At 30.9% G+C, this 25,413-nt stretch overlaps 1 protein-coding gene and 1 long non-coding RNA gene across 3 annotated transcripts in view; both read left to right on the top strand.

Moving 5' to 3' along the window:
- Window positions 1–25,413, top strand: part of LOC118450250 (unconventional myosin-XVIIIa) — a 71,801-nt gene that overhangs the window by 10,463 nt on the left and 35,925 nt on the right. The window contains exon 4 of one of the 2 annotated variants that reach the window (XM_085656419.1): window positions 6,688–6,822. In XM_085656419.1, coding sequence (XP_085512545.1) covers window positions 6,688–6,822 — 135 coding nt within the window. Of the gene's footprint in view, window positions 1–6,687; window positions 6,823–22,744; window positions 23,996–25,413 lie in introns of those variants that run through there. The other variant, XM_035885875.2, reaches the window with a different exon arrangement.
- On the top strand, window positions 10,349–13,184 carry LOC146873064 (uncharacterized). The gene is made up of 2 exons (XR_014982053.1): window positions 10,349–10,733; window positions 12,868–13,184. It is a non-coding gene; the product is annotated as an uncharacterized LOC146873064 (long non-coding RNA).

Below are 25,413 nucleotides of genomic sequence, written 5' to 3'. Positions count from 1 at the left end.
ATAATAGTTATCAATATGTCAAAAAAATTTTAATCGTACATAATGATTATACATAATCAAAGTCATTTGAAGAAATATATTAATTATAATGTGTTTAAAAATGTAGGTTATTATTAAACTAAATAAATAAATTAAATTATAAACTAATTAAATAATAAACTTAATTATTAATAAACAATTAAAAGCATGTCTTATTGTAAATAAGTTTTGTTCATTCAATTGTAAAAAATTATGTATAGAAAGATAGCATAATTGATAGTTGTTAAACCAAAAAGTTGTTTGTTCAACAATTATTTAAGAGAAAAAAAATAATAAAACTGTTAAATTAGCCTGATTTCATAAGTATTGATAAATTTATAAAAAAGAAAATGATAATTTAAAAAAAAAACAAAATATTATAAATCATTGATCTAAAATATCAGAATGATCAGGTGATAGAGTATGAACGAACGTCATATTTTTTCTTTTTTTTTTTTCTTTTTCTTAAAAATTTTGTGTGTAGCAAAACTAGCTAGTTAGGCTTCAATATCATAGAAATTGGAACTTTATCCGATTGTTCAAAAGGGCATTCATTAGTTTCACCTCGGTGAGCAGTCATCGTAGCTCGTTTTTCGGGCTTTGTTCATTTTTCTTCCTTTTTTATTTTTTTGTTTTCTTTTTCTTCAAAAAAAGAATCGTAAAAGTGCACTGTTTTATGAAGAAAAAAAAGTTAGTGACAAAAATATTTTGTTGATCATGTTATTGTCTCTCTCTCTCTCTCCCCCTCCTTCTTTCTGTTTTTTTTGTATCCTACTTCCATATTCGAAAAAAAAAATAACTATTTTTCAGATTAATAGATATTGCGAGTAATATCTTAAGATAGTAATCAAGAAATTTCACCACACTCCGTTTTTACTTTTCCACTTCTTTCGTTTTTAAATTTTTTTCTTTTTTTTTCTGTTTTTTCTTTTTCTTTTTTTTATTCGCGATAATCACGGTTTAGATGTAACTTGGCCCAATTCAATGATTCAGCTTTGTAGATCGTGTGATAGATAGGAACCGGTTAGAGTATTACTGGAGCAAGTCAAGTTGTCTTTCTTTATTTTTGTTTTGACCATATACACATACACACATACACACACACGCGCGCGCGTGCAAGCGTACGCGCACACATACATACATTGAAGAAGAAGAAAGATTTAACATCTTATTAAGTATACCACGAAGTCCGTTAAATCAACTATAATACATTGATACCGACCAATGAATCTCATTAATGTGATGTTTTATATCATTCGATGTTTAAAATTTATAAATTGTTTCGAATGTACCGAAAAAAAAAAAAAAAGATTTTCTAAATTATTGGGGGAATACAAAGAAAGATAACAAATAAAATCTATGTAAACGCGTATCCTAATAAATTCTAACGCAAATTTCTAAACAAACAAACAAAAAATATGAGTGTTTATATACGTACGCGTAGTTGTAGAAACGTTATCTGTCCTAATCGTCTTACCAATGATCATAAATAGATACGCGGAGCTTCTTCTGATGTGTTTCGTTTAAATTCGGGGAGTTTAAACAGACATGAATGAATTCACGAAGTTTGAAGGCCGACAAAAGAATAAAAATTCGATTTGATTTTAATTTTGTCTTTATATTCCGGGATATCGGGAAGAAAGGAAAATTATCAACGAAATCAACGATTTTGAAGGAAACGTAAATAAAAATAATCCTTTGAAGATATAGAATTTATTTTTGAGTAGAGAGAGAAAAAAAAATAACGCAATTTTTTTTTTTTTTTTTTTTTTTTTTTTTTTTTTTTTCTATTTTCTTTTTACGTCAAACAATTTACAAATTATTTTCTCGAATAATTTCGAACTGAAAAATTTAATTCCGAAGATAATGGAGCAAATAAAGCGTGTAAAAAGGAATTAAATTCTCTTTTCTTTTCTTTTCTTTTCTTTTCTTTTCTTTTCTTTTTTCCGAACATTATGCCAAGTACTTCATCTACACTTTTGTTTTCAATTAATTGCGACTGATTTCATTTATACAAAAAAAAAAAAAAAAAAAAAAAAGAAAAAAAAAAAAAAAAAAAAAGAAAAAAAATATATATATATATATAGAGAGAGAGAGAGAGAGAGAGAGAAATAGAAAAAAAATCCGAAGTCTAGTCTTGTACGTCGAAATGACTTTGAAAAAAAGAATTCGTATAGCTGCTATTCGATGCACGCAACGACGTACGTAAGTAGGTGTATCGTTACGTGAAGAAGAACGTAAAAGAGAAAGAGGAAAGGAAAAGAAACGGTGTTTTCCAAGAGGCCATCGTTTTCGTCGTCGTTGTCGTCTTCGTCGTCTTCGTCGTCTTCGTCGTCTTTTGGTTCATTGCCACTGCCGTTGGTACCGAATATAGCGGGATCATGAGTCACGTTCCGTAATAAGACTATACTTGGCCAAGTAGAATCAGTTGCGGGAGGAGAGAAGGTTTTCCAAGAAAGCAAGATCGTTCTCCAGCATTCATGGATCCTTTCCACCCCACTCTCCTCCTTTTATTCCCTCTTTATCGTGACAAAAACTGAATAGAAAAAGATTCAACGGGTCTGTCATGCTTTAAACTTTGTCTCGTACTCGTCGGGAGTCCTAAAAAGAAATATATATAATATGAGATACTTACAAGAGATGATTACCGGATCTACGGGCCAAAAGATAAGCGCAAAATTTGGTGCTGGAACGCGTATTACTTTTTTTAATGCACGACTGAATTCACCGGGTCACGTTTCTATATATTTTAGAAGATCTAATCGTTATCATATCTTTGTCTTGTTGGGCGCTTTTATCAAATTCCTTTTGTTTTTTATTTTATTATTATTATTATTATTTCTTTTCTTTTCTTTTTTTTTTTTTTTTTCGTTAATCCTTTAACGCACGATTTATCTTCTTTTATGAATCTCTAAGAAAAGAAAAAATATTTATCTTAGTTACTATAAGCAAATGTTGAGAGTAGAAATAATTAAAAAATGGAGGTTTTTATATATATATATATATATATATATATATATATATAAAATTTAATGAAAAATTAAATTATTGCAAATACATTATATTATGCATATTAAATTACATTAAACGTTAATGTGTTGTTGTAATTTTATCTGAAGGAAAATCGTAATGATGAATTTTTCCAAATGAGTAATGCTATTTTCTTGATCCATTTGAAATAATACTCGAGATCATTGAATAAGAACGTACTAACGATTATTCGCTTCCACAATCCTGGAATGATCGCTGACTCATTTCTCGACGACATGGCCGTAAAGCCGTGGAATTCGTTTTACTTGTTTAATTGATTTGACAGATGATTCAAATTCTTCGCGGCTGAATTGCGTGTTCTCGCTAAATTGTGATCATCCATGATTACACGGTTTCACGATTATTGTTCTTCTAAGTTTTCCATGCGTTTAGTTTTCATCGTTTATCTCTTGAAATTCCAAGAAAAATCTAAGAATTTCGAAAATTCAATATATATATGTACGCGCACTTGGACGCCCACACACAAGGCGATTATCTATTATCTTTGACATTATTTACAAAAGCGATATAATGATATATTGAGGCTTTGTTGATATCATATCCTATTTGCGTTATCTTTATTCGTTCAGTATAATATTTTAATCTGATCCTTTATCTTATCCAGATATATAGATAAATTAATTTTATTTCTTACAAATTAACGATCTCATTGAATTGTATAATTTCTAACAAATTGTCTTTCACTTTTATACAAATTCTTTTTAACTTTTCACACACACACACACACACACGCACGCGTATGTACGTATATTTCTTATTTTTATTTTATTTCATACTTGTAAATATATTTTTAACAAATAAAATCGAATATTGTTATTATAATTTTTCAAGCAAGCTTTCTTCTCTTTTCGATTTTTCTATTTCTTCTTTCTTTTCTTTTTTTTTTTTTTTTTTTTTTTTTTTTTTTTTTTTTTTTGAGAAGAACAGGTAAAAATTTCTGTGACTGGAATTTAGACACCTCGTCGCCGAAAGATCGGCTGTACGATAAATCCTGAAGTTTTTTTTTTCTTTTTTTTTTTTTTTCTTTTTTTTTCTTTTTTTTCACGATCGAAGAGCTTAACTAATGTATCTTCGAAGAAAACCCAGAAACATCCGTTAGAACTCTTTCCACATTCCACTGAAGATTGTCTATAGTTGTGTATACTTCCTCAGAGAATACTTAGAAATGTAAAATAATACTTGTCTATGCTTGTTTGTTAAATTTTTTCAGCGCTTTTCGTCGATTGTTCCTTACATCGAAAATCATTAATCGAAATCGTCCTATTGAAAATTTCATAGCCATTTTATGACGATATTATATTTAATAAGAAAAATATGTTTTCTTCTTATGATCTACATTTTGCTTTCAAAGTTAACGTTAAAACATATGTATCTCTTAGATGATAAGCTTTATCTTGAAATAGAAATATAAAAATATTGTTGTTTCTATCTTGCGTTATTCAATGTACAAATATTATATCTCATGTACGCGCAGACTTAAGTGTATTTAATAGATTAAATGTATTTGTAGTTATCAAGAAGAGCAAAAACGAAAAAGGTATTAAGAAAAATTGCAATTCTTTTTTCTCGAGTCTATGAATTAAAATAATTTTACGATCTGTTTTTAACTTATACGTCAATTTTATTCGTATAATCGAATACGTGTCAATATTTTTATTTAATTTAATCTTATAACGATAAACAAACACAAACGTTTTTTGTTCAATAGTTTTTTTTTTTTTTTTTAATAATTATCATTTCAATAAACTCATTATAAAATTAAAACATTGATTGCTTTCAATAGTTCTAATATTAATTCATTACGTATTACTAACTAATTACGTGAACAATTAATAAATATAATTATATTAATAATATTAAACAGTATCATTATATTAATAATATTATTAATAAACACGAGTACAATAAAAAGCGGCCAATGATATCGTAAATCAAAGACACGATAAAAGAAATAAGAGCGAAAAAATAAAAAAAAAATAAAAAATAAAATAGAAAAAGTAAAAGAAAAAAAATTACGAACGATACGTCATCACCCCGGAGAAGTGTAAAAAAAAAAATAAAAATAATAATAATAATGATTGATTCGTTAAAATCGCAAATTCATGCGACGTTAGGTTTTGGTCTGGTCCCCTTTTCGTCACGCGATTCGCATAAGCTTACGCGTGCGTTCGGTGTCGTAGCGACCGTCGAAAGATCTCCTCCTCCTCCTCCTCTTACCCCCTCCCTCCTTACCCTCCCGTTCTTTTTCATTCTTCGTCAACATCCTGCTTCCTGTACTGCTTACGTGCTCTTTCACGACATGCAGACCCCGTGCGTGCGTGTACTCGTTCACTCACTCACTAACTCATTCCTCACTCACTCACTCTCTCATTTCATTCATTTCACTCACTACTCACTCACTCAAGGGACATGCACGACCTATCACGACACGCGTGTGTTAATCTCGATGCGTAAAAAAGGCGTGTACGCATACTACTGTTCATCATAAGCTATCGGACACCTACGTTTATTATTCAATTTCATGTCCGATTTAAATTACAAAATGGAACAACGCAGTAAGCGTTGAAAATTATTCAAAGTTATTCGTTCTCTATAAGTTATGTCAAATGCTTGATATCATTTATATATATGTAAGTGATAAATTGATTACGTCAATTGTTATTTTTCAAAGTCTGCGCAAGAACATTTCTTTTTTTCTTTTTTTTTTTTTTTTTTTTTTTTTTTTTTAAGCAAATAAATGAGAAAAAGAGGACGTGTTAATCTGTAATTAGAGAAACCATGATAGTTTTGATTTAATATTTTATTAGGTACTTTATTATTGAGCCAAAGCAATTTTTGTGAAAGTGCTTCGGCTCAATTTTATTCTTTTTTTTCTTTTATGAATAATAAAAAGAAGATAATAATCTATATTCATATTCAGTTGTCTTCTTTTTTTATTTTTTATTCTTTATTTCTTTTATTTTTTGTTTTTTTTTTGTTTTTTTGTTTTAATTCCATTTATATACCATTTTCCTTCAAAAATGACAGCTCATATTTCAAAGTATTACAATGAAATAAATATGTATCTTCGAAAAAGTATAAATTATCAATGACATACTTATATACTCTTGTCGTACATATCCCCTATATATATTGAGAATTGTGATGATGCATAAGACTGGTTTGATATTTTTAAAGACTTTGCTTTTTGAATGGATCCTTTCGAGTATTATTGGTCATATATGTACATACATAAGTACATATAACGAAAGAGCATTACTCGTGATAGTTGCCAGCATTATTCGTCGTGACGACCTTCGTGCGTAGGTCAAGAGCACGTGGGTGTAGATGCTCTCGGCCTCGATTCGAGAGAAAGAGAGAAAGAGATATAAGCTCGTTCCGAGTTATTTTTGAACGTTTACATTCCAGATAATGCTATCATCTTATGCAGATGTAGTTGATGATAATCGATGATTCATAACGATTTTCATAAGCCAGATCGGATAAGATCAATGAAATAAAATCTTTTTCGTTAACATACTATAGGCAAAACAAAATCATTCGAAGCAAAAACAGAAAAATCAAAAAGAACAAAAGAAAAATATATATATATATACATATATATCTTGTGATTCGCAGGTGCAACCAGTCGCGGAACTATCAGAGCTCTCAAGACGAGGTGGAAGCGACGGCCAGCAAGTCGAGCTGGCACCTGCGAATATTCGCGGTGGCACGCTCCGTCGATCCGGTAGCCTGCGGTTTCATCAGAATACGGTAAGTCTTCGATCGATTCAGTAGCCTCCTTTCTCCGTCCAACACCTTCGTTATTTAAATTAAAATACTTGATTTTTAAAACCGTTATTTAAGATCGAATTTTTGTAAAAGATTCTCGCTTTTATTCCGAATAATCGATTGATTTTTCAAAAATTGATTAAAAACATTTAATCAAAAAAATTATTTCAATGCTCGAAAAGGGATCATTGATTATACAATAAAATTTAATCGTTGCTTTTGACTCATATCTGATCATATCCGACATACTTCAGTTTGTGAAAGCTTTAATTTTCTTTGTCTTAAAATAAGAACTGTAAAAGTAATAGAATGAGAATTGTCAATTTTTTGAGAAAAACTTTTTCTTTTTTAAGTCGTTGCAAGAATTCAAGTAATACAATAAAAATATGATTATAGAGATAGAGGAATCTTTTTGGATTCATGACATTTGTGCTAGTTTTATTTTCATTCGAAAATATTCATTGATTTCGTATATTCATGCGTTTGTGAAATAATAACATTCCAAGTTGTGAGATGAGGAAAAATGGCGGTTTTGGTCGACTTATGGTCAGATCATGGTGTTAATTTTGGACAAGGATAATAATGTATTCCTATATTCGTGGAAAAAAAAGTAAAGGACACAATAATAGAATATACGCGTATATCGAAGATTGCGAAGAGAAATAGAGAAAGAAAGAGAGAGAGAGAGAAAGAGAAAGAGAAAGAGAAAGAGAGATATCATAGAGGTGCTTACTTTCCACCCACATTCCCTAGAACGACGCAGTGGCATAGTAATCGCATAACGGTACACATCCCGACTTCTTCGTACTTTAACGCTTTGTTTCCATTGAAGCTAACGGACGTAATACTGATATAAGAATGTACGTGAAATGAAGAGGAAAGAACCTCGCTATCTTGGTCACTTATTTATTTGTAGGAGCTAAATGGAGATAGAAAGAGAGAGAAAAAGAGAGAGAGAGAGAGAGAGAGAAAAAGAGAGAAAGGTTTTCGTTTATATCGTATTTCAGACGATTTGCAACTTGGAACGTCAATATGACAGAAAGTGTTTAAAGTTCATCGTACATCTTTCGTTTTATTATAAATCATTCGAATATGACGTTATTTATAAGATATAACAACTGGGGTCAATACATAATCATACGGTATTAATACTGGGACACACGTTATATGGTTTCATTCGTAAGGATTTCAATTCGTGACAAACAATTTTATCAGACATTCCGAGTTTAAATTTTATCTGACAAAGATTAAATTTTCATTTGGTTTCATTGTAATCATTAAATTAAAAAATATTGAGAAAATTATTTAAAACTGAACAAACTTATTCGTTATTAAATATTAATTTAACATCTCGACATGTTATAGACATTCAATATATATATATATGTATTCAATATATATTTATATATATGTATATATATATATATATAAATCTAATTGATTTTAATCGCAGACAGAAAGCGACGTCGAAGGTACTTGAAAATTTCTCGCGAATCGGCAATGTACACCCTTAATCCACGATCCACGAGCAAATGGGGTTGATTTATAGTGAGGTAGGGGAGAATGGTAGTGGTTGCGGGCTTTTGAAATGCCGTTAATAAATTAAATTGTCGCACGGTACATTCCACGTTATCGTTGATGCGGGATCGTCGGCTCGTGTAATGTCATTAACGAAGATCAAAGGGCTGTCAATAATTTCATGTTACATCGATCGCGAATGATCTTCCATTATCACTTTACTGCGAAGACATATTCGTTCGTTATGTCTTCATCGTGTGCGATCTTTACCATGAAAAACCGGTTGTCTTGTAGTTTTTTATAATTTCTTTCCCATGACGTTTTACTCTTTATATCTAGAATGGTATATGTGTGTACGTGCGTTCGTTCGTGCAGTTTTGAATGGAGCTACGAGCGATGGTCAAACTCGCACCGTTTGTAGTCTCTCAAGAGACGACTGCTTTTCACCGGTGCAGCTGTACAAGTTAATTCTCTTCTCCCTCTTAACCCCACCTCTCTCTCTCTCTCTCTCTCTCTCTCTCTTTTCTCATGCGTAACGTATCGATCGTTAAGTCGATCCCAATGAGGAAACTAGTTGGCTGTATTATTATTGTGTTCCTTTTCACTAGCTTCTTTCCTTTAACCTTTAGACCGTTAGCATGAACCAACGTTTGGGCTTGGTACAAGATCGTTTCTAATAGAAAAGAAAAAAAAAGAACACGAAGTAAATCGTTGCAAGAATGCAAGTAATACAATAAAAATATGATTATAGAGATAGAAGAATATTTTTGGGCTCATGACATTTGTGCTAGTTTTATTTTCATTTGAAAATATTCATTGATTTCGTATATTCATGCGTTTGTGAAATAATAACATTCCAAGTTGTGAGATGAGGAAAAATGGCGATTTCTGTCATTCGTTAAATTCGTTCGTCGGTAAAAAATTTACGCGGGAAATTTAAATGCGTTCTCCCGCATTAAAACATTTTATTTTAAAGTAGTCATCATATAAATAGTTTTCTAATGATCAGTCAGAATCGTAGAAGCGATTATAGTGCATCATACGACGTATCGGAGCAGAAGGTTAATGTTCACAAGATGATCGGGTCATATCGATACTGTGCCATACCAACTCCAAAGAGAATGGTATCGTTTGTTCTACCGATTGTCGGTAAGGACGGTACTTATACACTTTGGTACCGAATGCGTGTAATGCGTGTAATGTTATGCGTGACGGTAACGTTCTCTAGTGGACGTTCTCGGTGTCACTCCAATGAAAATGAACTTGCTATTATTGATTCAAAATTATGTTCAGATTATTCCATAGAAGAAAGATTCATTGATCTCTTTTTTATGAATTTTCTTCGATCTCTCCTTATTTCAAATCAAATTACATATATTTTGTGCACGTACTTGAATCGTTATTTATTTCTCTTTTTTCTTTTTTTTTTTTTTTTTTTTTAAATCTCTTATCATATCGTCACATTTTCGAAAATTCGCATTTATCTATTTTTTGAATGACGTTCGTGTCTGAACTTTTACATATAGATATGATTACCTTGATAAGCACCATAATTTCCTTCAAAAGTAAATTAAAGAAATGAATTCTTGTTGGGCGTGCCGAGGCATCCATGTGGCATAACATAGATCGTTCAAGGTTCTAGGCTGGTGTAAAATGGACGCATCATTTAATAGGGTGCGGTCGGTCTCTTCGGACGAATAAGAAAGAAGTTGATTTGTTTCTTGGTTTTTTTTCTTTTTTTTTTTTCCTCTTTCTTCCTTTGCCTCGTTTATCCTTCATTTCATTGTTCGTTCGGTTAACTGCAAATGTTCATATTCTACGATTATCGTTTCAGACCTAATGTTCATTATTTTTCTCTTTCCTTGTGGATTGAACACGAATGTAGCAGTTTATTATGCAGCAACATCGTACGTAAATGTCGCATTATGTAATTACAATTGCGGAGTACGCGTTGCGTGTAAGTGATTACGTCGTTACCGTTCTCCAGCATCATTATATTATGTATATACTACGTTCTCAAAGCAAACTGCGACGGGCAGGTCGTTTGTGTACAGACGATAATGTCGTTCGTCATCGAGCGTTGAAAAAATATCTTTTGCCTGGAGCCACGATGCCGGTGCATTGCAGATGCCTGTTGCAATATGTCGATCCAAACGATATCTACTACGTATCTCTCTTATTTTACGCGAGTTTCTTTCTATTTATTTTTCTTTTCCCATATTTTCTTTTTGTTGTTGGTTTTCTTTCCTTCTTCTTTTTTTTTTTGTTTTTTCTTTTTCCTTCATCTATCCTCGCCGTGTACACGTGCGGCAAGTGTCAAACGTCGACATTTCAAAATTGATCATTAGCGTCTTAGAATGATCTCAAATGAGTCTGTAAGTAATAAAAAAAAGGTTATAACTTATTATCGACGTTTATCATTGATTATTGCAAATAACTACAACTAATGATATCTAATTTTTACGTAAACCATAGATCTAATGTATATTGAAGATCGTTATGTTCTCGTCAAAATTTGACACGCATTTGTCATCGTTTTATTTAGTCGTATTTGAAAAGTCGAGAAAACAAAGAACAAAATACAAAGACGGTGATTTACATTGTAATGAATGACGGAATCCAAAAAATTTAGTTTACTTCGATCAATATTAAGTCTATTCTATATATTCGAAGTCGACTATTTATGAATCTCTGACGTAATGTCGGTATAAATTTGCGTTATCCGTAATACTATGCAAGATGCATGCATTTAGTTTTCTGAGCATTTGACATTTGAACTGCGTAGTTAATAGTGATGTATTACCCATTTAAATTGTCCTAAAAGCGACGATACTTAAAGCCTATATATATTTCCATAAATTTTATACGAATTATTACTTATACACAATTTTTTTTTGTAATTGTATTTTTATATGAAGATTTCATATGTATATTCTTTGTTGAAAATGAAATAATTTTTCTTTCCTCAACGATTGCAGTAGTTAACTTTCTAAGTTTTGCTTTCCCTAGTCCATTGTTCAGCGAATCGGTATTTTTCTTTGCAGATTTTATGCAAAGTAGGTGTTTTGTTACTGTAAAATGTCCGATTGACAATTGCATTCATTGTGGTATGGCTTTTCTCTTTTTTATGGCTGTTTTTTTATGACTATTTTATGTTAATAACTATTCACAATGGACAGGTTTTATATTGTGTATATTTCTTTGTTATTTTTTTTTTTTTTTTTTTTTTTTGCCTCATATCAACACCAAATATACATACTATGTATATTATCTTCCGTCCTTGTCGTTTTAACGCGTTCTTAATTTATATCGTATGTGATATAATATGCGGCTGCGATTATTAACATCGAGAAATTTTAATTATTACATTTTGTAGGTATAGAATTGAATTTTTCTTTTTTATCTAGTTTGTTAATAATTAATAAATAGTTTTCTGTGCTAGTTAAATCTATTTTTTTTTTATTTTTATTTATTTTATTTATTTATTACTTATTGAATACTTATAGGATATGATTATCTTTTTCTATCGTTTCTATTAATTCCTTTTGAAGGTGTTAAATATTCTACACCATAAATAAATATGAAAGATGATTTATCTGGTTTATGTTTATTAACTGAAAGTTCTTTGATTCGGTCTATATCAATCATTTATTGATGGAGTATCATATCCTATTCTCGGTGATTGTTGAGTCGTTCGATTAATATTTAAGAATTTTTATCTGTTTTTCATAAAAAATGTTATATCATTCATCTCATTTCACGGTTGTCTTTTATTAATGGCTTTTGTTAGTCCATTTTGATATTTTGCGATTGCATGTTATTACTTATCGGGGTGACCTGGTTTTCGATGGACGTTACTGCATGTTGTGTGTTACTATTCTCAGTTGTTTTAGTGTACTAAAAGCGTTATATCCCATATAACTTTCAACGCATATATTCGTTGATACTGCGATATATCCTTAAAAGTATTATATATAATTCGATTTGATATTGATTTTTATTCACTATAATAATGGTGAGAATCATATTTTATAATCATACGCCAGTGTTAGTTTATATTTTTTAATGAACGTTTGTTTCTTTGAACTTTATCGTTTATCATTTTTGTTTACAAGTTTTGTTTACAATTTTCTTTTTTCGTTTCTTTTTTATTTTATTTTATTTTTCTTTTTTTTTTTAGAATATTTTTTATACAAATCTTTGAAATAATAACCATAGCCAATTTAAAGTTAATCAATTTTATTAAAACGTCATTGGGTCGATCAATTTTCAATATTTTTTTTTTTTTTTATTGAAAATTCTAATATTATCGACTTATTGGCCGAGCTAATAGATATATCTTATATAGAAATGTTTGCCAATTATTTCAGATCAGATATATTATGTAAAATATATTATGTTAGATATATATTATGTAAAATGAATAGAGTTCGGATAAAGACGTTTAATCGGTATCGTAATATCATTGCAAATTAATTTTAAATCAATCTTAACAATTTTTTGTTGTAGCTTTACGGTAAGAAAGTGTTAGGAACATCGAATTCTAATATCAATGGATATTTCGTATCCGGTGATATTCGATGCGTCGTTCAGCTCTCATTCACAGAACCGCCCTGCTGTCTATATACTTCGTCGAGATGTCGTAAAAATAGTGGCAACAAGTGGTAAGTGCTACATGGTAACCGTGCGAAGACACTTGTTGCTACTGTACAGTCGAGACGGCGCGGCGACATTCGAGCTTTTAGATTTTTGGCTCGCATCGTCAATCATTCTTTTAATGTTAGTTTATATTTTACAATCAACGTTTGTTCCTTTGAACTTTATAAATCAAGATATAAGTTTTCTTAAAAGTTTTCTCTTCTTTTCTTTTTTCTTTTTTTCTTTTCTTCTTTTTCTTTTCTCTCTCTCTCTCTCTCTCTCTCTTTTTCTAGAATATTTTTTATACAAATCTTTGAAATAATAACCATAGCCAATTTAAAGTTAATCAATTTTATTAAGATGTTATTCGATCGGCCAATTTTCAATATTTTCTTTTTAATTTGAACATTTCAATATTGTTATCCACTTTTGTTGTAATCGAACTAATATTTATTATTATTAAATTGGCTTTGTTAGCTCGTGTATTTAATGGTATTAAAAATCGATCGGACTAATTGCAAATTGTCATTTAGAATAAATCTGATTTTATAAAAATAATTAAAAAAAGAAAGAAAAAAAAAAAAAAAAGAAAGAAAGAAAATTAAAAGGGACACACGATCGCGACTCGATACGATCGGTCTTACCGGTATAAATGTTTTCGAGCTATGTTTCATTTGACTTGGATTGATTTCTTGCGGCGAGCTATATCCTCGGTCTCGCTCGTTTTTCTTAGATTCTCGATCGTGACGCGTCACGAGCCACGCTTAGTTCGAATCGATCACCTACATAATCTACTTCGGAGGAAGTACCAATAGATGATGAGCGAAAAAAAAATGAAAAAAAAAAAACTATTGCTAGCAAAAAGAGATTAACGTTTAGTGGAATTAACCTGAATGGATAATTGACTCTTAGTAATTGCTCTTTATCTTATCTAACGGATTTTATTCGTTATATCTTAGAGACTGAAAAATTTTTATTAATTGATATCAACGGAAATTATCTGTTAACTCGTTATAACGTTATTTGTAAATTATTCAAATTTTCAGAATATTATTTTATTTACAGATAAATATTACAAGTAAAATAGTTTATTAAAATAAGCATCATCCTCGTCGTCGTCGTCGTCGTCGTTAGCGTTATTATTATAAATAAAAAATAATGATAATAATAATAATATTTATATCGTTTGTAAATAAAATAATATTTAAGTTTGAACGATTAAATTATGTTAATAATGGTGAAATGATAAAATCTGTATAAGAATGAAACGTACATTGCTTATCGTTATTTTCTTTTTCTTTTCCTTTTTTTTCTTTCGTTTGTTCTTTTTTTCTTTTTTTTTTTTTTTTTTTTTTTTTTCTTCTTCTTTTATGCAACTGAGAACATTCACATTTCATAAGTAAAAATATTCACGCATGAATATCGCAATAGAAGCTCGACGTTGTGTCTCCATGACAAATACTTGGAGAAAAAGTATTCTGGTTGCAAGACGTTACATTTTAATTAAATGCTTCGTGCCTATAGTACATCTCACGACATTCTTTTCTTGTTCTCGCCTTCGCATTATACCTACTTCCTTGCGTTCTCTCCCCCCTCCCTTCCTCTCTCTTTCTCTCTCTCTCGCACATACACACACACACACACACACACACACAAACGTGGGTTTACGAGAAAACATCATTGAACGGACTTTACTTGCTAATGGCTTTCGTTTCTAGCTTTCACATATCCTATTAGGAAAAATTCTAAGAATTTTCTTGTCTTTTGTTTAAACCATTATCGTTATCATTGACTCCTAAAAGATAATTGTTTCATCTATCAATTATCAATAGATCCAAATTTGAAGAAAATTCGAACTTCGTAATTGTATGCGTTGAATCGTGTTAATTTAAGATAGTAATATATCAAGAAATAAATAAAAAATATTCTTGGGGTTTTGTTTTTTTTTTTTTTTTTTATTATCATCGACATATTCTTATCATATCAAATATTTGTATCATTGACTTAATTATCTTATTGTTATACAATTGGTTGATAATATTTTTTTTTTCCTTTTTTTCTTTTCTTCTTTTCTTCTATGATCATCGGATCAATAATTGTTAACCTGGAAAAGGGATTGATCGAAAGGTTGAGACACGTGCCAGGTATAGTAGTTATAAAGTGCAGCAGCGTTACGGATTTGGCATATGTTACAGTCACTGTTACAGTCGTACCAGTCAATCCGGTCTCTGCTTGCACTCATGTGAGTCATCGTTGTTATCCTTTTCCCCGCAAAACGATACTCGATATTCGCCATCAGAGTTCGGAGATTATTTTTCAATCACTCCGATTAGGCCCTTTTCTGATCACGCCATTAAATTTCGAACGAATTTAATTGACCTACGAGAAATACTCTCGTGTTTTTTCTCTTCCTTGTTTCTTTTTCTTTTTTTTCTGTCCCCCTCTTTTTTTCCTTTCTTCTTTTTATTTTTATTTTTTTTTTTTTTTTTTTTTTTTTTTTTTTTTTTTTTTTTTTAAATTCCTCAAATGGAAAAAGCATTCAACGATAAAGTAAACGAGCAGAAACGTTTATCAGCTTGATCGTCTTCCGAGTTCAAACTGACCTCAATTAGTTAAAAATGAAAGTCATTGTAGAGACTGTTGACGATTTTAATCATGACGATGAAGAAATCAGGTCGATATATACGCTAAAATGTCTGTTCACGGATTAGAAGCAGAGATTTTAGATTGGCTCTTTAGTTAGGATCATCTAATAAAGAGAAAAATAAAGAAACGTGTGATAATAAAACGTGTGTATTTCTCAGGCTCTTTCTCTCTCTCTGTCTGTCTGTCTGTCTGTCTATCTTTCCTTCTCTCTTTCTCTCGAGTAGGTATTTCTATTCGTTTCTCCGAGAACAGCTCCATCTTTTTTACACGACACAAGGTCGTTTTTGCCATTCCTCTTACGTAGTGAGTAACACGTCTCTTGTTCTTCCTTTCTTTCTTCCCTCGAACGGCCTCGACCGACCTTCCTTCGTCGTTTTCTCCGGCTTCACGAAGGCGTCTTCGAAAAGAATTATTTTTGGTCCTCGCTTGGTAAAGTATAGTTGTATGTATATATATATATATATATATATATATATATATATATAATGTATGTATGTATATACTTGTAATAAGTTCTGTGCATTCCCAAACTTACATACGTTGGACTATATCTGGTTGTGATCTTACGAGTGATTTATTATTCCCAAGTTAATCTTGTACTTTTCAAACTTTCAGAAATTAACTATGTGGTAGGATGTGCGATTAAATTAATATTTTTGTCAAGTTAATTTGTTGATTAACGATAATTTCTTTTCTCTGTTTTTTTTTTGTTTTGTTTTGTTTTGTTTTAATTTTAATTCATAAAGACGTCTGTGTGTCCAAAAAAAAAGAGCATCGAGTCATTTTTAATTAATTAAAATTCCGTCCTCTCGGAATTATTTATTATTAATTATTAAAAAAATTTGTCATCGTATGTTTTGCATTGCATCGCAATAATTCTATTCATGAGATACTTTATAATTATTTATTATCGATGAAAGAAAAAAAAATGATATACATTATTTTCATAATTTTTCGTTTTATTTCTCTTTTAAAAAAAAAAATATTGTCGTATTATATTACAATGCCTGACAAAAATATTCTTTTTTTCTCTTTCTTATATGTTGCCTCATTTTTCTTAGATACTACGAAATGCGATTCGTTGGATGTAACGTGAATGATACGGGGTTGTAAATATTGATAATCGCAGACGTTAGTAATCGTTAGTCTTATTTGAAAAAGTCGTCAAATAAGCGATACCGAGTCATAGTGTTATCTCTTTCCAAAAATGTCAAATAATTGTTTAACTATTATTAGACATATCTTACGCATTTGTTCACTTTCTTGTTCACTTTTTACGTAACTATAAATAATTTAAAATAAATAAATTATGATAATGATTATAATCACATGAAACGATCCTATAGTAATCGTCTATATGAAATATAAAAATAATATCGCGTTCAACGGTATTCGTTGATCGTCGAGTTCTTTTGCACAGTGAAAGGTATGTCGTACCTTTAAATCAAATGTTTCGCACCCACGACACAGAAAGGATTTATTCACCCGAATGCGTCTAGATTGTATGGGAGGATGAAATATCAGGGCATACAGAATTATAGTAGAAAGTAACGGTTAATGAAAACCGATTGTTTCTCTCTTTCTTTTGCTCTTGCTGTCGAGTCGTACTTGGCTCGGCGCATTCACCGCATATATGTATATATTATATATGTATGCATCCATGCATGTATGTAGGTATGTATGTAGGTATGTATGTATGTATGTATGTAGGTATGTAGGTATGTATGTATATATGTATATATGTATGTATGTATGTATGTATGTATGTATGTATGTATGTATGTATGTATGTATGTATGTATGTATGTATGTATGTATGTATTTATGTATGTATTTATGTATGTATATATGTATGTATGTATGTATGGATGTATGTATGTATGTATGTATGTATGTATGTATGTACCGGTAACCGACGAGAAATCCAGCCGTTTCGCCTACGCTTTTTAATCCCAGCTGTGTTATACACCTTCTTCTCTACCTTTAGCCAAAGGTGACACGTTTTCTGGTTTATTAACTTTGTTATATCTATTTTCTTCTATCATACGATCGATATCTTATTGTCTAATGTATCTAGATTATAGTTTTAAAATCTAATACCTATAACAATTTATATCTCTACAATGTGTTATATATATATATGTTTCCTTTTTTAATATTTTTTATTAATATATTTTATTTTATTTCTATGCATATATTTTACTGCATAAAATATAAAACATTTATATTTATATCACATGCATTGTTATATTTATATTATTGCATATATTATATGCAATAATTGTTCGTTGAATACACGAGTACGTTTAAACTAGATCTTACGCCTACGTCTTAATAAATATCATTGTAGTATTCGTATCGCAATTCAGATTAATTACATTAGTTAGTAAAGGATAAAAAATGAAATTAAAATAATTTTTTTGATAAAAATTATATAAACTGAATAATAATAATTTGTTGTTGTTGTTATTGTTGCTATTGCTGCTAACTAGTTTTATGGAATAATGAACAAAACGCATAGGAGAAATTTTCAACATCAATTTATACAGAAATGAAGCCTCGTGCAGGAAAAAATTTTAATGGAAAAGTTAAAAAATTTTTTTAATTAATCAACCAACACGTTCTATCGATTTTTTTTTTTTTTTTTTTTTTTTTTTTTTTTTTTTTTTTTTTTTTTTGTTATAAAAACGTCGTAATGATGATCGATGTTTAGCGATCTTTAATTCGTCATCGAACGTCCCACGAGACTCGCATTGATTTCGACGTAGCGCGTAACGATGGAGAAATTGTCGTGTAGCAATACGCCTACGTCTTATCGATCTTCGTCGTTTTACACCCCTGTACTTTGAATAAGCGTTCCGCTTGTCGAACAATGACGAGTGCGTCATCGTTTGTCAAGATAATTCAACTTCACGTTAGCAAGTATCGTTTTGATTCTCACGATACGTCGTCTCGTGGGCCGTGACGTGTATTATTCTTGCTGTAAATAAATCTCTTTGAACAATAATGCTTTAAAAATAATATTTGCGTCCTACTGAAAAATATTATGAGGTATAATTCAGATAATCTTAAATTTTCAATTGAAATTATGTTACTTAGGATATTTAGTTTTACTTAATTATTTGTTTTTTTTTTTTTTTTTTTTTTTTTTTTTTATACACAATATCTTGTTCTACATTATTCTCTTTATAGATTTTACGAAGCTTTCTTTGAATTTTGTTAAAGAATTAAATGCAATTTATGACGTTTTCTGTATGCATTGGTTCATTGTACTTTTCGTTTTGTTAGTTCGATAGTTTTAATGCGCCTGTCGACGATCTCTAGAAAAAGATAGTAGAAGTCTGAATAAAGGGTTGCGTCTGAAAAGGGATAGGGCGTGGTCGTTGAAAAGTAGAGATAAGTTTTTGAGCTTATTCGAATATCAATGTATATTTAATAACAACAACATCATTAACAACAACAAAATTAACACCAATAATAATAATAATAATAATAATAATAATAATAATAATAATAATAATAATAATAATAATAATAATAATAATAATAGTAATAGTAATAGCATATATAATTATTCTGATAATAGCGGTAATAGTAGCTGTGCATGGGTTAGAAAGCGGAGCGAAAGTTAACAATAAATTATTATTTATTACTCTTACATATATATATATATATATATATATATATATAAAGTATATATAATGTCTAATAATAAATTTACATATATCTGTATAATAGAAAAGTACAGGGAAAAAAGAGAAAGCCATAAAAAATAAAGTAAATCATCGATAAATTCTATGATACGAAATGCACGAATTATTCTGCATAAAATTATTACTTATTCATTGTAATTGGATCGAATGAATGCAATTTTTCCGATTTATTTTCAATCGCGAATTTATTTATTTCTATTTTTCTTTTAGTTAATTTTCGTTGGTCCCAAGTCAGTTTCCGTTCCATTTCGAGACGAATAAGGCTCCACTGGTTTTACTTCGCGGGATGCAATCCGGTGCGTTAGGAGTTTCTTAAAATAGTCTCTTGAATCTTCACGCACGCATTGCTCATAGCACGTGCAGTGCACGCGGATACGGCACGATGTCTGCTGCAATGTATCGCACGTGACGTGCCTTTGAATCCTCATCCTCACCGAAATCTTCCTCTTTGATATGTTACGAGAGTCTATCAATCCAACGATAAATTCTCCGATAGATCGATTTATATTCCCTATGCATTATACGATTCGTCAAGTTAATCACTGTTCCGATACGAGTACTTTTCCTTTCATCAGAAATATATTTTTCAACGATACATTTCAAAATCTATAATGGTAGATACGAACAATCGGACAAATTTGTTTTTCAAATTTTTTTTTTTTTTTTTTTTTTTTACGATCAATTCAAAAATCTAATTTCGTAGAATTAAAATAGAACAATCAGAACGAAACGATCGAGCGAGATAAATTTATAATTCGTTTTGAATTCGATCGTATGAAATTTAATTCAATATCGAGCAATGTAAGTTATTAAAAAAAAAAAAAAATACAAAATTACGGGCATTTTGTTTTCATAATACTTTATATCTCGTTTGAAACATTCACGATTAAAAATTTTATCGATTTTTCTTTTTTTTTTTTTTTTTTTTTTTTCTTTCGATTGCTTGATTGGTAAATAAACGTTAGTTCGTCGAACCTCAAAAAAAAATTTTTTTTTTTTTTTTTTTTTTTTTCTTTTCTTTTCTTTTTTACAAAATCAATAAGCGATAGATACGACAAGGAGTCTGTAAACGCAAACAGCCGAGTGAAGTGGTTCTCGGAAATCACTCTCGCGTATGCTCCGTACTCGTGTTCGGTTTTACATGGGTGGAGTATCACGACCTCTCCTTGTCGAGCATCGGCCGTTTTAATCGGTGAATAATATTATATCGGACGTTTTACGAGAGAATTTAAATTGAACGCTTTTATCCGTGAAATGATTATGATTTAGGATCACGTTCGAGTTTTATGTCTACATATATACTTCTCTACATATATTTGAAATAAATGATACTAATAATTCATTTTTCAAACTAACAAATATTCGTCCCAGGCATTGATTATACCATTTTTTTCATATATATATATATATATATATATATATATATATATAATATTAATATATATTGTATATTATTATATATTAACATTAATTACTTATTAATATTTATTAAATAATTATATGAAATAATTATATACGTATAATCATTAAAGAGTAAAGAAATCATAATCACAGCCTTAAGTCATTATTAACGTTAAACCATGAACGACAATGGCTAAAATAAAGTAAAAAAAAAAAAAGAAAAAAAAAAGTAAATGTAATGTCCTTGACAATATATGTATATGATAAATTTAATATATTATTATTCTTTTTTATCTTATTATTATTAATATTAATACTAAATAACGCACATATAATACCATTAGCATATATTAATATTATACAAAAGAAAAAGAAAAAACCTCACTATATAATATTATGATAAATAATATTACTATATTAAAACGAAATGACAAATTTATTTATTTATTTAAATGTATTATCATTATTCCTTTCATTTCTATCTTTTCTTATTAATATCAATAAAAGACATAAAATTATTTGTACGAATTAAGTAACAAAAATCTATAATTCAAATGCATTAAGCATTAATTTTTCAAATTTCTTATTTTTTTTTTTTTTCCTTTCTTTTTCTTTTTTATACCGATAATGTAAATATCTAATTGTTAGAATCAAAATGACACTTAAAATGTGACTATATGATCAGTGACAAAAAAGAATGGTGGGAGAAAGAAGAGTAACGCAAGAGAGAGAGAGAGAGAGAGAGAGAGAGAGAGAGAGAGAGAGAGAGAGAGAGAGAGAGAGAGAGAGAGAGAGAGAGAGGAGACATTGCTTTAAACGGTGGGACAAAGAGGACATGAGCTTGTTTTCACATGAATATAAGAGAGATAGAGAGTTAGTTAAAGAGCAAGGATGTGGAGGGAGAGAAGAAAGAGTTCCTTATCGAGTCCGAAGAGTCGAAGAGAAGAGAAGGAGAGCTCCAGTCATTGCTGGCACACGCCTCTTTCTCTCTTTCTTTCCCTCTCTCTCTCTTTCTCTCTGTTTTTCTTACTCTCTCTTTCTTTTTCTCCTTCTCTCCAGCTCTCTACTCTTCTTACCGCGAGATCGCGTTACTTCAGTCGAGACTCGAGGGACTCACGGTACGCGAGTAGTTCCCCGAGAGGAAGTTAGCGAGTGAGTGGCAAGTTAGAGCGATATCGTGAGATTTGTGCGTGAAAAAGGATCCTTCAGGAAGAATAGGAAGAAAATCTTGTTCGTTCATTGTAAATAAAAGAGAAAAAAAAAATATTAAATAAAAAAAAACAATTGTTGGATACCTCGATTATTAGATTCATTCAATATAAGATTTCAAATGAGGAAAAAAGGAAAAGATAAAAATCATTTTTTGTAATAAAAATTGGACTTATTAGTGTTATCTAATTTGATCCGTTTATTTTAATTTTATTATTTGCTTGTTTGTCAGAAATTTAAGAAATATGACAATTTATTCTTCAACACAAATGTACATCCCTTGACACATGAATTGAAAAGGATAACAGTGTATTCTTCGACATGAAAGTGTTTTAACATTATAAAAGAAAATAAACTGGAAAAGGGAGAAATTAACTGGCTCCTCGAAATAACATTTCCTTGTTTATTGAGAAAATCCTATCGACGGTAGAACATTTTTATGTTCTCCTTAGACAAACATCTTCCCTGATCTATCGTAAAGCAATTTAGTCGGGAAAGCGTTGTGGTTAAATGCGTCATGGAAATCATCTCGTTAGGCTCCTATTATCTTCTCATCGTGTTTGTCCGTGAGAATAGTTCATAACGATCATTGGATTGCTTTTCCTTGAGGTAAATCGTATATGTACATACATACATACATACATACATACATACATACGTTGCCCCATTTAAAGATCATTTCACGTCAATAGACGCAGAAAGGGTCGTGATGTTTCTAACAAAACGACATGAAAATATTATTACGTGATATAATTTATCAAAAAAAAATAATGAAATCGAAAGAACGTAGAAGAATCAGAACTAGAAGTAATCTAACGAAAGAAAAGATACAAGGAGTTTGATCAAAACGAAATGTTCGACGTATAGGACCAACAACAAGAAATCGGATCTCGATGATCGGTGAAAAGACGTAATCGATTTATCGAAGTAGAACGAATCCAAAAAGACCGGCCAGAATCCTGATAGGATAAAAAAAAAAAACATGAGAATCGTCGATCAACGGGCGGATCAAGAGAACCGGTAAACCAGTTAGTTTTTCCGCTAAGCTCGATAAGATGATATTGTACGATTAGAAGAGAAAGCGGATGTGTGTGGTTGCCACAAGGTACTTAGCCCAATAATCACCAGAAAATCTCAAGATGCCGCGTAGGAACGAGGACGAGGTCGATAAAGACGACTCGCCTTTGAGGGCACATTATGTCTTGCATAGATCGTGTCGTGGAAAAGCTCATGCGAGTGGTATCGCTAAACAGGCCAATAATCGCCAGATGATCCTTGCTCATCCTGAAAAAGTAACGGAGAGAACGAACAAGGTCAGGGAAGAGCTAACGGTCAATCCCAGGAACGGTGGTTTTCCACAAAAACACAGTAGAAACAGTACGAGCTCTTGGGATTGTAGCGACAGTGACAGCATGAATAGCCTCGAAGTTGGTCAAAATCGAATATCAAATTTGACAAAAAATTCAACGAAAATAATACCAAAGACTAGGACATATTCTCAATCTAGCAGCACCCATTCCTCTTGCATGTCTAGAAACATGATAGGGAATTCGTCGAAGAAAAAAAGAGAGAGTTGGGCTGATACTTTGAGGGGTGGTTTGGTCGATGATAAGATCAGAAGGATGGAGGAGGGTTGGGACGATAGTAATATCATTGAGATGCCCAAAGAAAGAAAATGGAGAAGGATCACAGCTGAGATCGAGCAAAAATTACCAAACGGTAATGAGATCTTTGCGTTAAGAGGTGGCTCTAACATGACTGCTAAAAATCGGATCAATCATTTGTCTAAGAAGGTTCTTAAAAGGAACCGCGGTAGCGTTGTTCAAAGGCCTACCAAACCGATCTATGACGTAGTCGAGTGGGAGGAACTTTTGGAGATGGCTCTGACCAAGAAAATGGCTCGTGGAGGACGTAGAGAATATAGGAAGGAGAATGGTAAAAAAGGATCGGAGGAACGTGGAGAAACGGTAGATTGTTTGAAACGACTTGAGGTGCTTCTTCAGAACAGAATGACGCCGCTAAACGTCGAGGTAGGACTCCCCTCCCCCACCCCCACCCAACCACCCATCCCCTTCCTAGAAATTTCGATTAAAAATATTTTATGATTATTACGATCAAACAATGATTATTTCATTGTTTTGATTTCAACGAATTTACGAAATATCTTAATGATGTTTCGTGCATGGATAAAATAAACTTTCTTGAATGGATTAACACAAACACATTTATTATTTTTCTTTTCAAAGTTATTTGAACACAGAATGTTTCACACGACTATTCAGCAGCCTCGATGAGTCTGAAAGATTTAACATTTTCCTTTAGTAACTAAAAGCCATGTATGTAATAAATATGTATGTTTCAAGGGGGGTAGGGGGTGGGGTGGAGGGGAGGGAAATATATCTATGATTAGAGATGGAGAAGGATAGAAAAGACGCGAAGAGAACTGTGACTCTGTGTTGTGGATTATGTTAGCATGTTCCTCGTGAAACGGTCGAGCAAAAGGCCAACGACAGACGGTCTCGTAATATAGCAATTTTCCTCTTTAGACTCCTCAACTATAGAAAGGTCTATAACATTTCTTATTTTTCGTTAGGTTTACTAAACAATACGACGGATTATGTTTCTGCGTAACTTGTTGGTAACTTCTCGTTGTTATGGGTTAGTTGATTGTCCTTTAAGGTTTGGCCTGTGATTCATGCTAATATATTACCAGGAAATTCGCGATACGTCGTTCCTTACCAGGTTGAACGTGAACTGAACTAGTCACCGCATCCGTTCCTTCGAAATGTTTCGCGGCACGGACACTGCTCGATGCGGAAATCGATACGCGAGTATTCGCAGCTGCACTAACACGGGGTGTATCGTAGAAACGGTCTATCGAATATATATGTACATATTTAAAGAAAGAAAACAAAATATTGACAAATTTGAAATAAATCGAGATTTATCGTATCGAATGGATGGAAACACAATAATAAATAATTTCATATCATTGTATTGAAGTAATATAAATAAGCAATTTCTTTTTTCTTCTCCCTCATTTATATACCATTTCGTTTCTCGATTTTTTATATCGAAAAGAATGATATCAAAACGTCAAATGTTCGGATACGATTTATCTTTCAAATTTTTTCTGATATTGCTGTAACTTTTTTTTTAATCAAATATAATATAAGAATAGAATCTTATCGCACTATTATCAACATTACTATCAAATTGATAATGACATTCGTATATTTTATGCGGATCATAATTATCACATAAAAACACCTTCTGCTTTCGCTGATCCGATTAAAATGAAACCTATAGAACGTAATCAAAGTGAGTGAGTCGAATCATTTCGATCTGCGAACGTGAGAGCTATTAAATATTCCAACGTTATCTTATTCTGTGTTAAAAACATTGCGATAGAAAAATTTATGAAAAACAAGTCGTAGAAGGATAGCAG

The sequence above is a fragment of the Vespa mandarinia genome, chromosome 4 (genome assembly GCF_050613455.1).
Source record: "Vespa mandarinia isolate Hongniang chromosome 4, ASM5061345v1, whole genome shotgun sequence".
Classification (NCBI taxonomy): domain Eukaryota; kingdom Metazoa; phylum Arthropoda; class Insecta; order Hymenoptera; family Vespidae; genus Vespa; species Vespa mandarinia.
The sequence above is the reverse complement of the archived record's forward strand: the minus strand, read 5'-3'. Positions and strand labels throughout refer to the sequence as shown.